The sequence below is a fragment of the Glandiceps talaboti genome, chromosome 1, assembly GCF_964340395.1.
Source record: "Glandiceps talaboti chromosome 1, keGlaTala1.1, whole genome shotgun sequence".
In the NCBI taxonomy this organism is placed as follows: domain Eukaryota; kingdom Metazoa; phylum Hemichordata; class Enteropneusta; family Spengelidae; genus Glandiceps; species Glandiceps talaboti.
In genome coordinates, this window is record NC_135549.1 from 946871 (window position 1) to 960459 (window position 13589).

The window sequence follows — 13589 nt, forward strand, 5'->3', positions numbered from 1 at the left end:
TTCATGTTGTTTTGTTAGAAGATACAGAGGTTCATAGTCAAATTAAAGATTGATGTTTTTGCACAATGTCTATTTAGAATGTACACGTGCAAATTGTACATGACGTATTATAACAATTGTCTTGTTTTTATTGAGTTACTATCTTTAAAGAGTGACAACTGAGTGATAAAGGTGGATGACTTCAAACATTAGTCATCCAGCAGAACGTGGCTTGATAGCAAACACTCCTAATCTTTACATGAGACCACACAAGAAACTTGTATCAAAATAAATGAACCATGTGATAACTTTGTGTGTTTGCCATCCTATTCAATCTCATGTGATTTCCTGTAAAATATAGATGGTTATAGTGTGTCAAGGGTTATGACAAAAAGTGTAGGAACAATCAAAGTTCTTGTAGAAGTCAGGGTAACAAAAACTTTGAATAAAGTTAGGTACATGTGGAGTACACATGTGGTAAATTATCTACAAATTCTAAAGTGCTTGCAATATAATATCAGAAGACATAATTTTCATGATGTTACTGAAATATGAAACATTAACAAACCGATTTCCTGATCTAGCAATACAAGTGAACAATAATCGGCAACAAGAAAAGCAAAAATTTCATTTTGTTGTCTATTTCCCGTATATTGCATATTTCAGATGTGTTTAACATACCAGATGCCATATGCCATAGCTCTGGTTAGGTAATTTATGCTTATGCATATTTAGTATGGGTACCAAATAACCTAATGCCCAGCCTTGGTCTGATAATACTGGGTTATATTTGGTATGGGTACCAAATAACCTAATGCCCAGCTTTGCACTGATAATACTAGGTTATATTTGGTATGGGTACCAAATAACCTAATGCCCAGCTTTGCACTGATAATACTAGGTTATATTTGGTATGGGTACCAAATAACCTAATGCCCAGCCTTGCCCTGTCTGATAATACTGGGTTATATTTGGTATGGGTACCAAATAACCTAATGCCCAGCTTTGCACTGATAATACTAGGTTATATTTGGTATGGGTACCAAATAACCTAATGCCCAGCTTTGCACTGATAATACTAGGTTATATTTGGTGTGGGTACCAAATAACCTAATGCCCAGCTTTGCACTGATAATACTAGGTTATATTTGGTGTGGGTACCAAATAACCTAATGCCCAGCTTTGCACTGATAAGGTTATATTTGGTATGGGTACCAAATAACCTAATGCCCAGCTTTGCACTGATAATACTAGGTTATATTTGGTGTGGGTACCAAATAACCTAATGCCCAGCTTTGCACTGATAATACTAGGTTATATTTGGTGTGGGTACCAAATAACCTAATGCCCAGCTTTGCACTGATAATACTAGGTTATATTTGGTATGGGTACCAAATAACCTAATGCCCAGCTTTGCACTGATAATACTAGGTTATATTTGGTGTGGGTACCAAATAACCTAATGCCCAGCTTTGCACTGATAATACTAGGTTATATTTGGTATGGGTACCAAATAACCTAATGCCCAGCCTTGCCCTGTCTGATAATACTGGGTTATATTTGGTATGGGTACCAGATAACCTAATGCCCAGCTTTGCACTGATAAGGTTATATTTGGTATGGGTACCAAATAACCTAATGCCCAGCTTTGCACTGATAATACTAGGTTATATTTGGTGTGGGTACCAAATAACCTAATGCCCAGCTTTGCACTGATAATACTAGGTTATATTTGGTGTGGGTACCAAATAACCTAATGCCCAGCTTTGCACTGATAATACTAGGTTATATTTGGTATGGGTACCAAATAACCTAATGCCCAGCTTTGCACTGATAATACTAGGTTATATTTGGTGTGGGTACCAAATAACCTAATGCCCAGCTTTGCACTGATAATACTAGGTTATATTTGGTATGGGTACCAAATAACCTAATGCCCAGCCTTGCCCTGTCTGATAATACTGGGTTATATTTGGTATGGGTACCAGATAACCTAATGCCCAGCTTTGCACTGATAATACTAAGGTTATATTTGGTATGGGTACCAGATAACCTAATGCCCAGCTTTGCACTGATAATACTAGGTTATATTTGGTATGGGTACCAGATAACCTAATGCCCAGCTTTGCACTGATAATACTAGGTTATATTTGGTGTGGGTACCAAATAACCTAATGCCCAGCTTTGCACTGATAATACTAGGTTATATTTGGTGTGGGTACCAAATAACCTAATGCCCAGCTTTGCACTGATAATACTAGGTTATATTTGGTATGTGTACCAAATAACCTAATGCCCAGCTTTGCACTGATAATACTAGGTTATATTTGGTATGGGTACCAAATAACCTAATGCCCAGCTTTGCACTGATAATACTAGGTTATATTTGGTGTGGGTACCAAATAACCTAATGCCCAGCTTTGCACTGATAATACTAGGTTATATTTGGTATGGGTACCAGATAACCTAATGCCCAGCTTTGCACTGATAATACTAGGTTATATTTGGTATGGGTACGAAATAACATAATGCCCAGCCTTGCCCTGTCTGATAATACTGGGTTATGCTTGGTATGGGTACCAGTTAAACCTAATGCACAGCCTAAGTCTGATACCAGAAAGCCTAATTGTAATTACTGAAGGCTCCCTTAGGTTGGGTATGCTTATTGCATCCACCTTTGAACTAAAGAATATCATGGCAATCCATGGATACCTTCTGTGTCAGTGTAAATTAACTTTCATTTTGTTGTTTACAGACTGCACAAGGACTTCCAGCTCTTTTAGTGTACAAACAAGGAACTCTTATTGCCAACTTTGTTAGGATATCTGATCAACTGGGAGATGACTTCTTTGCAGGAGACCTGGAACATTTCCTACAGGAGTAAGTACACCTACTTTTATTGCCATCCACCATTCTAATCATAACATTCTTATAACAATTTATTGATTTACTGAAAAGCCTGCTTCAGCAAGTCCATCTAAATAGATATAGCATGAACAGTGTTAATAAAAGCAATGTTTGTGTGCAGTGACCAATATGCCTCTAAGTCTAAGTCAATTCATGTACATACATGTAATTTCTGTTGACACACCACAAGTTGGTGTTCCCTATTTCTTACTGTGTGGTAACTGGCAAGAAAACCTAGTTTTCATCATCTGACTGGCTAATAAAGATGTTTTCCTCTATTAGAGGGCACACTGACAGTGACTAAACTAGAACATGCACTATAAAAGGGAGACCAGCTTAATAGTGGGTGACATTGTCTTATTTAAATCAGAACATTGAGATTAAGCCAGTTGGGATCAAGTCATTGTTGTCATAACATCCATAATGAACCTATTGGATAAAATGCAACCATTCATAATTATAATTTATATTGTCATATACATGTACATGGTATTTTCATTTTTCTAAACTAGATTCTAACAGCATAGTAATGCTCTTTGCTAGACAATTATTACATTACAATCATTGCTTTCTATTTTCATACTTTATCATATTGTAATGATAGCAGTGATTGATATTAATAATCATAATAATAATGGCATATTTATGACATAAACCACAGGAATAGTCAGATTTGAATGACTGAGGTTCAATACATTACCTAGAGTTATTTATGTCAACAATACTAATGAGCAAAATGATTGCAAAGGAAACTGTCATTATATAGCGTGACGATTCATATAATATAGTCTGACTAAAAAGTAATAGTCATGAAGAACTTGAAATGAAGTATACTCAACTAATTATGAATATAGATATTAAAATGACATTTTATAGCATATCAAAATTCAATATAACTATACATTTATTGTAGCATTGAAATCCAGGGTTGTGTTACAGTTTGTATAAACTGTTATAGATTGTGCACATAACAGAATATGAGATTTACGTAATTCAAGTTTGTTGAATCTGTTGATGGCCATACTTGTTAGTATTACTGTGTAACGTCATGGTGTATAAATTTAAAAGAATAGCATCTGAGTTCCCAACATATCTTTCCATCTTTCAACATCAAAATTGAACAGGAGATAGGCCCTCTCATATGAACACATCATAGTAAACTAATTTTCTATTAATTCCAATGAGAAGACCACAGGTAGGCCCTCTCATGAACACATCATAGTTAACTTTCTATTCATTCCAATGACACCTCAGATAGGCCCTCTCATATGAACACATCATAGTAAACTAATTTTCTATTAATTCCGATGAGAAGACCACAGATAGGCCCTCTCATATGAACACATCATAGTAAACTAATTTTCTATTAATTCCAATGAGAAGACCATAGGTAGGCCCTATCATATGAACACATCATAGTAAACTTTCTATTCATTCCAATGAGACCTCAGATAGGCCCTCTCATATGAACACATCATAGTAAACTAATTTTCTATTCATTCCAATGAGAAGACCACAGGTAGGCCCTCTCATATGAACACATCATAGTTAACTTTCTATTCATTCCCTTGCATTGTGCACATTTTCAACCTGTCAATCTGTCAATGTCAAGTATAGCCATGGATGGACAGTGTAATGATGATCTTTAGATAACTGATCACGGCATCACCCTTGCATTGTGTACATACATTTCCACCAAATACCTCATCATTGCTACAGTACACTCAGTAAACCAACTAGAAAATGTGAAAGTTACCAACTAGTTTATAGCAGATATACATGTATCGAACCTTTGCTGAAGATATTTACCCAGCTGTTTGTCTAGTACATATAGCTCAATATAGGTGCCATCAGTAAGGATAATAGGAAGAAACATAATTGATAAGAGCTTTAGGCAGACATTGAAGGTGTCACTTTGCCACTTGCAATTCTTAGTCCTATCAATATGACATGTGTGTTGTCTCTGTCGACTGTCCATGAAGACATTATACACATTAGGTCCATCTTATATATATATATATTTAAATTATGGCCATCTAACCAAGTAAAGTAAATTCTTCCACACGACTTTGAATAGGTCTTATAAAAATCCTAATGCATGATGATTTTGATGGCTTTGTGGAGGGGAAAAAAAGAGCTGAATAGATAAATCAATCAGCAGATGCCCAGTACTGCAATCACTGCAGTCAATTATAAGCCATTTCAAAGAGATGTGAAGTTGAAGATATAGTTTTAGGTCTTAAATATTAATACATAGAAGCTGATGACCAGAATCAGCTGCTGTGAAACCTATTGGACTCTTCAATTATGAATGACTTCATAGGTATACAATACTTTACTGGGTTCACATCATGACATCCATTTTCTATCGTGTCATTTTTGAAGTGTATGATAAAAGTATAAAAACAGTAAATTTGAACAAGAGAATAATGAAATTTGCATATTTGTTTCCATGGAATAAATCTGTTTCAGTCTCAATGGTAACTGCAGGTTATTATTATAGAAGTGTATTTTAGAGTTGGCTTTTATGTAATTGTATTAAATTGTTTATAAAGTTTTGTGTTATACTGCTTAAAGTTTCTGTCTTTAAGAGCTTACTATAATTTTATTTCTCCCCCCCCCCTTCTCTCCTCCCTTCCTTAGTGCCCCTCTTGGATGAATCAATGCAGTTCTGATTATGATTCAAAGATCATAGGTGCAGTTGATAATTCACAAATTCAGTTTCAGCTGTGATATATTAAGCCCTTTGTCATTGAGTAATGTATATGTCACCATACAACATTCAAATTTGTATTTTTAGGCTATTGTCATAATGTCCAGTTTAGTACAGATGTGGTTTAGTTGTCTTTCTAATAAATGTTATCACCCTGAAAGAGATGTTTGTTTAATACCAGCTACATTTAACATAACAATACAAAATCACACCAGTGGAACATGTATGTCAGCAAAAACCTGCAGTTTTACAATACAAGTATACTACTTGTATACCAGTTACATAGTGTGCTTTTCATGTTTCAGTTTTACAATACAGTGATTGTATTCTAGATTTACAGTACACAGTTACTGTATTGTTTGTATTCCAGTTTTACAGTATACTGCATGTATTCCAGTTTTATAGTATACTGCATGTATACCAGTTTTATAGTATACTGCATGTATACCAGTTTGTTTACAGTATACTGCATGTATTCTAGTTTTACAGTATACTGTTTATATTCCAGTTTGTTTATTTGTAGTATACTGCTTGTATTCTGATGTTAAAATATACTGCTTGTATTCCAGTTTGTTTGCATATATTCTGGTTTTACAGCATACTGTGTGTATTCTGGTTTTACAGCATACATACTGTGTATTTCAGTTATACAGTATAATGTATGTATTTCAGTTTTACAGTGTACTGTGTGTATTCTGGTTTTACAGCATACTGTGTGTATTCTGCATACTTTATGTATTCTGGTTTTACAGCATACTGTGTGTATTTCAGTTTTACAGCATAATGTATGTATTTCAGTTTTACAGTGTAGTGTGTATATTTCAGTTTTACACTATACTGTGTGTATTCTGGTTTTACAGCTTACTGTGTATATTCTGCATACTTTATGTATTCTGGTTTTACAGCATACTGTGTGTATTTCAGTTTTACAGTGTAGGGTGTCACTGTATTTCAGTTGTACAATATACTGTGTGTATTCTGGTTTTAAAGTATACTGTGTGTATTCTGGTTTCACAGCACATACTGTGCGTATTTCAGTTTTACTGCATACTGTATTTATTTCAGTTTTACAGCATACTGCATGTATTCTAGTTTTCCCAGTCACATAGTCCAAAATAAAACACTTGTTTCAAATATCATTTGTTGGCAATATTGCATACTAGATTGTTATTTCATGCATCTTGGTTGTGTTGTTATGACACATTTCAATCTTTTCAGTTCATACACTGTTATTCCGTTGCGACACATGTACCGTCATCTGTCATTGACATCTATATCCATTGAGACAACAGTCACGCTAGCTGCTTACACTTGTTGATCACATAACTAGGGTTAGACAAACAGACTGTTAAAAAATCCCATTTTAATCCTTGGGGACAGTATGGATGTCACTTGCTTGCTTAGCTATGTAACACACATATGTTGTTTGTCTTCTTTTCATCTGTCACTGTCAACTAATCTACAATACCTTGTAATACTTTTATCTCTTCTTGTCAGCCTGTCCCAAATGGTTCTTGACAAAGATGGTTTTGCACCATTAACAGCTATTACACCCAGTTACACATTACAAACAGTGGAAATGCAATGTACTTTAAAACCATTCACTCATATTACCTCAGTCTTCATGATGCCATCACACCAAGTTATACATGACAAATAGTTCAAATGCATTGTACAATCTATGTAAATAGTAAATGTCCCATATCACACATATTATCCCTACCTTCATCACACTTTCACACCAAGTTATAGATGACAAATAGTTCAAATGCATAGTACAATCTATGTAAATGTCCCATATCACACGTATTATCCCTAACTTCATCACACTTTCACACCAAGTTATAGATGACAAACAGTAAAAACACAACGTACAAAAACATTCCACTCAATGTGAATATCCTAAATGACACCATATTATCTAAACCGTCATAAAACTATCAAGTTCCACAGGACAAATAGTTGAAACAAACTGCCTTCTTAGACTACCCTCACATTATATCAACAATCAACAACAAACTACCTTCTTAGACTACCCTTACATTATCTCAACAATCAGAACAACAAACTGCCTTCCTAGACCACCCTTACATTATCTCAACAATCAGAACAACAAACTGCCTTCTTAGACTACCCTTACATTATATCAACAATCTGAACAACAAACTGCCTTCTTAGACTACCCTTACATTATATCAACAATCAGAACAACAAACTGCCTTCTTAGAATACCCTCACATTATATCAACAATCAGAACAACAAACTGCCTTCTTAGACCACCCTTACATTATCTCAACAATCAGAACAACAAACTACCTTCTTAGACTACCCTTACATTATATCAACAATCAGAACAACAAACTGCCTTCCTAGACTACCCTTACACTATATCAACAATCAGAACAACAAACTGCCTTCCTAGAATACCCTTACATTATATCAACAATCTGAACAACAAACTGCCTTCTTAGACTACCCTTACATTATATCAACAATCTGAACAACACACTGCCTTCCTAGAATACCCTTACATTATATCAACAATCTGAACAACAAACTGCCTTCTTAGACTACCCTTACATTATATCAACAATCAGAACAACAAACTGCCTTCTTAGACTACCCTTACATTATATCAACAATCAGAACAACAAACTGCCTTCCTAGACTACCCTCACATTATATCAACAATCAGAACAACAAACTGCCTTCTTAGACTACCCTTACATTATATCAACAATCAGAACAACATGCATCGTTTGATCTCTGAAAGCAATCTTGAAATGGTATACATGTATGAGAGTTGCATTTCATATAGTGTAATGTCTATGATTTCATGAAGTACTCAAACAGTTAAGGTGGTTACTATGTGTGATTTCATCAGGAAACCTCGGCTCCTTTAAAGTGATTACCTTTGTTTATGTGAGTTATAATTACTGAGAAACTCTTATGTTTGCCATAATTTTATTATAAAGCTTTGGAGACATTCATTACCTTTACTAATCCCTAGTTGTTGAGATAGAATGTACTCACAGATCAGATTTGATGGCAGTCAAAATCCTTGCACTTTTCTCTCTACTCCTATGTGATTATAGTAGATAGCAATTTCTATAAACATAGGTACTCCACATTATAGTAAATAGCAATTTCTATAAACAGAGGTACTCCACATTATAGTAAATAGCAATTTCTATAAACATAGGTACTCCACATTATAGTAAATATCAATTTCTATAAACATAGGTACTCCACATTATAGTAAATAACAATTTCTATAAACAGAGGTACTCCACATTATAGTAACTAACAATTTCTATAAACAGAGGTACTCCACATTATAGTAAATAACAATTTCTATAAACATAGGTACTCCACATTATAGTAAATAACAATTTCTATAAACAGAGGTACTCCACATTATAGTAACTAACAATTTCTATAAACAGAGGTACTCCACATTATAGTAAATAACAATTTCTATAAACAGAGGTACTCCACATTATAGTAAATAACAATTTCTATAAACAGAGGTACTCCACATTATAGTAAATAGCAATTTCTATAAACATAGGTACTCCACATTATAGTAGATAACAATTTCTATAAACATAGGTACTCCACATTATAGTAGATAACAATTTCTATAAACATAGGTACTCCACATTATAGTAAATAGCAATTTCTATAAACATAGGTACTCCACATTATAGTAAATAACAATTTCTATAAACATAGGTACTCCACATTATAGTAGATAACAATTTCTATAAACATAGGTACTCCACATTATAGTAGATAACAATTTCTATAAACATATGTACTCCACATTATAGTAAATAGCAATTTCTATAAACATAGGTACTCCACATTATAGTAAATAGCAATTTCTATAAACATAGGTACTCCACATTATAGTAAATAACAATTTCTATAAACATAGGTACTCCACATTATAGTAAATAACAATTTCTATAAACAGAGGTACTCCACATTATAGTAAATAACAATTTCTATAAACATAGGTACTCCACATTATAGTAAATAACAATTTCTATAAACAGAGGTACTCCACATTATAGTAAATAACAATTTCTATAAACAGAGGTACTCCACATTATAGTAAATAACAATTTCTATAAACATAGGTACTCCACATTATAGTAAATAACAATTTCTATAAACAGAGGTACTCCACATTATAGTAAATAACAATTTCTATAAACATAGGTACTCCACATTATAGTAGATAGCAATTTCTATAAACATAGGTACTCCACATTATAGTAAATAGCAATTTCTATAAACATAGGTACTCCACATTATAGTAAATAACAATTTCTATAAACATAGGTACTCCACATTATAGTAAATAACAATTTCTATAAACATAGGTACTCCACATTATAGTAGATAGCAATTTCTATAAACATAGGTACTCCACATTATAGTAAATAGCAATTTCTATAAACATAGGTACTCCACATTATAGTAGATATTTTTAAGCATTTCCATAAGGACAGGTACTCCTTATCACAGTAGAGATATATTTCTATAAACTTACATATGCCAAATAGTAGTAAATATAAACTTTCATAAACTTAGGGACTGGACAGAAATTACAGTGGGGGGGGGTCTTTTTAGGGGGTGGGTCACTATTTTTTGCGTAATGGATTAGGGGGTCATTTTTTTGTGCATGCATTAGGGGTGGGTCACTGATATTTATGCAATACTGTGTTGGTAGTCAATCAAATTTAAAAAAAAATATTTTATGAACTCAAAACTATAAGTGTGTGTATAGTAGTAATAAATGGAAAGGAACTCCAAACCGGCTGTTGGCTCCTTCATCAGTAGCAGTTCTGTCTGTGACAGTGTTCCCACATATATTTGGATTAATTTATAAGTTTGTTTAAAGATTACTCAACAACATTCTTCAAACAATTGCGTTTAATCACAAGATGTATAGAGTAGGTGTTTGTTCAACAGTTCAACTTCATTGTTTAGTCTTGTCACTGTAAATCACACAACAGTAATCAAGAACAAGCTAAAACTTTAGCTTATGTAGCAATAAACAAGAAAGACAGGATGGATTTTCCAGAGATAAATCATCTCCCAATATAATCAAAACACACACATGTTAATCTCAAGAAAATCAAATTGTTGGCAAAGTACATGTCATTCACTAAATTATCCAGCTAAATACCCCTAAACCTAATTCAATTCTGTAAAGTAAAAATGTGATGATAAAGTGCAATTCACCACGACTTCAAGTCAGTTAGTCGTTGATAAGCAAGGACAGAAGTATAGCTCTCCCTGGCTTCAGGGCAGTTAGTTGTAGATAGGCAAGGACAGGGTAGAAGCTCAGACAATCATTTATGGAATTCCACTGATAACGGACTTAAGATGGTTAAAACACTCTTTTTTCAAGTTTTAATCCAATAATGGGATACAAAGAATGTTGATGGGATGTTGCTACATTCCGGGTGAACTGTTAGCATGGAATAGATATTTTCTAAATAGTAGACTATACATTACTTCCTGTGATATCAACAGAGATGTAGTTATCATCTGTATCCTGAAAGAATGTTGGCCATCAGGTTTAACACAGATGTCAAGGGCACATTAATATCAATTGTACACACTTCACACTCGGTTGACTATCACTGTCCACTTAACCTCAACCTCCTATGACGTCTAAAAAGTTGCTGTATTCATTTCAAGAACTCATTCATGTTTTGGAAAAGCTATATTATTGGAGTAGGCACAAATGATTACTTGCATTGGTGTATGTGCATACTATTGGCATTTGCACCTTCTGCTGTGAATCTTGAAAAATATTGTTGCCTGTTGGTAAAGTAAATGAATGCACTTAATATTCCATGCTCACAAAACCATGTGAACATAGTTAGACTTTTACTAAAGTTGATGTTTTGATAAGCATATAATTATGTAGTTCAACAGAACCCCATAACTTATGTACAAATGTACACCAGAGAGGTGCACATTACTCAGGGTATTGGCATACCTTGCTGTTCCTACCAATGTGGGGTATTGCTACTCATGCTTGTGGGGTTTTTTCTACTTCATTTTCAATGCTGATGAAAGTCACTGGCTGCAGAGTACACCACAAGCAAAGACCCTGAGTATGCTACACTGGTACTCAGGTGTCTCTGAGTTCTCGATCATCCAAACAAATTAAGCTATTCATTAATTGATACCTAACTTTGGCATATGGTAACTTATTCACTATTCACAATCATAGATACACGCAGCATGATCTGATACTATCAGTGATAGCTATATACATTGACTTTACCACAGACACTAGTCTACGAGTGAGACAACTTAATTTCTAGAAATAATTGAAATTGAGTCTGTGTCTTCAAATGTCAAGATGTGATAGCTTCTTCAATTACTATTCAAAGTGTATAGGGTATCAGTACTGTTTTAATATCAAGAAATCATTATCATAAACTTTCTTATTTAATAAGTTATATAAATCATGTTTGTGGAACTTGTCACTTTTTATGATCTTAAATGTAGTATATTCTAAAGTAGTCAGTTTCCAGACAGTGAAAATTGCAAAATGCAGCTCATTTTAATAGTAAACTAGTATGTACAGACTGTATAGAATGCCACCAACTATGATGTAGACAAGTTCTTGAACAGGTTGAGAACGCTGGAGATTTAAAGCCCATTTTGTGTACCACCTACAAGACAACGCATGGAGGGCTACAAGAGACTATTGTGCCCATTTGTCTGTCTTTGCATCTACAAGCAATTCTTACAAATGAACCCACCTATTCTCTGTATGATGAAATATCCTCAGGGATGTCTATGTTTTACACACTTACTTCAATCATATACAAGCCAAGCCTCGTCCTTGTACAAATATGAAATGCCTGTAGGAACATATGCATATCTACGTGTCCAAAACACATTTTTCATTCATACACAAGCCTATACAAACTTTGTGCAAGTATGAAATACCCTTTAGGGGCATATATGTATGTGTATATTTAAAAGTACCTATGGCAGGACTATTTGTTCAGCAAATACTAACAATTAGTATTTTTACATATTACCCAAAAGTACCCATTGGAAGGTTGTGTGTTGTATGAATTCTAATGAGAAGTTTTACATACAGCCCAAAAGTACCCTTTTGAAGGTTGTGTGTTGTATGAATTCTAATTAGTAGTTTTACATATTACCCAAAAGTACCCTTTGGAAGGTTGGGTGTTGTATGAATTCTAAGTAGTAGTTTTACATATTACCCAAAAGTACCCTTTGAAAGGTTATCTGTTGTATGAATTCTAAGTAGTAGTTTTACATATTACCCAAAAGTACCCTTTGGAAGGTTGTCTGTTGTATGAATTCTAAGTAGTAGTTTTACATATTACCCAAAAGTACCCTTTGGAAGGTTGGGTGTTTTATGAATACTAATTAGTAATTTTACATATTACCCAAAAGTACCCTTTGGAAGGTTGGGTGTTTTATGAATACTAATTAGTAGTTTTACATATTACCCAAATGTACCTTTTGGAGGGTTGTGTGTTTTGTGAATAGTAATTAGTAGTTTTACATAGAGCCCAAATGTACCTTTTGGAGGGTTGTGTGTTTTATGAATACTAATAATTAATAGTAGTTTTACATATTACCCCATAGTACCCTTTGGGTGGTTTAGTATGGTTCAAAAGTAACCATTGGAGAGCTGTGTTGTGCGAATACTAACTAGCAGTTTTATATATGGGCCAAAAGTAAATTTTGAAGCAGTGTTTTGTGAAAATTAAATAGTAGTTTACATAGTTTTACATATATTTGGCGAATACCATGTTGTAGTTTTGTATACTTTGTATAGCCAAAAAATACCCATATGTTCAGTGAATGCCAATTTAATCAGTAGTTTTACATTCTTAATACAGCTATTTTCAACAAAGATCCAAACAATTGACAAACAATGTTTTCCAACTCTACTACCATATGGATATAATC

At 33.8% G+C, this 13589-nt stretch overlaps 1 protein-coding gene across 2 annotated transcripts in view; it reads left to right on the top strand.

The window, feature by feature from the left end:
* LOC144439384 (phosducin-like protein) overlaps positions 1-13589 on the top strand; it is a 66422-nt gene that overhangs the window by 51137 nt on the left and 1696 nt on the right. For both annotated transcript variants that reach the window (XM_078128674.1, XM_078128682.1), the window contains exon 6: positions 2735-2859. In XM_078128674.1, coding sequence (XP_077984800.1) covers positions 2735-2859 — 125 coding nt within the window. The remainder of the gene's footprint in view (positions 1-2734; positions 2860-13589) is intronic.